We start from the raw sequence: 448 nt of genomic DNA on the forward strand, positions 1-448 counted from the left end.
CTGTTCCTGAGCGGTTCCTCAGAGGGCTGCTGTTCGGGTTGTCAGACGGAGACGCTAAAGAAGCCGTGTCTTCCACCTGCAGAGCAGTTTTACTGCACGCAGGTAACAAATACTGCAGTACTGCTGTGTGCTACTGTGAGTAATACTGCAGTTTGTGTTGAGCAGTGTGTGTCTGTGTGCAGAGACCCGGAGGACAGCCAGCGGCATCGTCTACACCAGCCGGGTCCAGCAGGAGGCGCTGCACCAGTCTGACTGTAGGTTCAGTCTCACCTGAGCAGGTGACGTAGCAGGTGCATCAGCTGATCGTCTGTGTTCTTACCTGAACAGGTGACGCTCCGGCAGCAAAGAGAACCAAAGCGGATGACTGACAGCTGACCGTCCTCCTCCTGGACCTTTTGTGTTGTTCTGTTGTTTCCTCGGTTCTCTGAGGTTCTTTAGTTTAATAAAG

At 53.3% G+C, this 448-nt stretch overlaps 1 protein-coding gene across 1 annotated transcript in view; it reads left to right on the plus strand.

Annotated features, from left to right (window-relative positions):
- The window catches only part of rpp30 (ribonuclease P/MRP 30 subunit), a 2,744-nt gene extending 2,302 nt beyond the window's left edge, over positions 1 to 442 (plus strand). The window contains exons 4-6 of the mRNA XM_008304813.1: positions 4 to 102; positions 183 to 254; positions 328 to 442. Coding sequence (XP_008303035.1) covers positions 4 to 102; positions 183 to 254; positions 328 to 368 — 212 coding nt within the window. The 3' untranslated portion in view covers positions 369 to 442. The remainder of the gene's footprint in view (positions 1 to 3; positions 103 to 182; positions 255 to 327) is intronic.
- Positions 443 to 448: the final 6 nt, after the last annotated feature.

This window comes from Stegastes partitus, unplaced genomic scaffold (assembly GCF_000690725.1).
Source record: "Stegastes partitus isolate 25-593 unplaced genomic scaffold, Stegastes_partitus-1.0.2 Scaffold2328, whole genome shotgun sequence".
In the NCBI taxonomy this organism is placed as follows: domain Eukaryota; kingdom Metazoa; phylum Chordata; class Actinopteri; family Pomacentridae; genus Stegastes; species Stegastes partitus.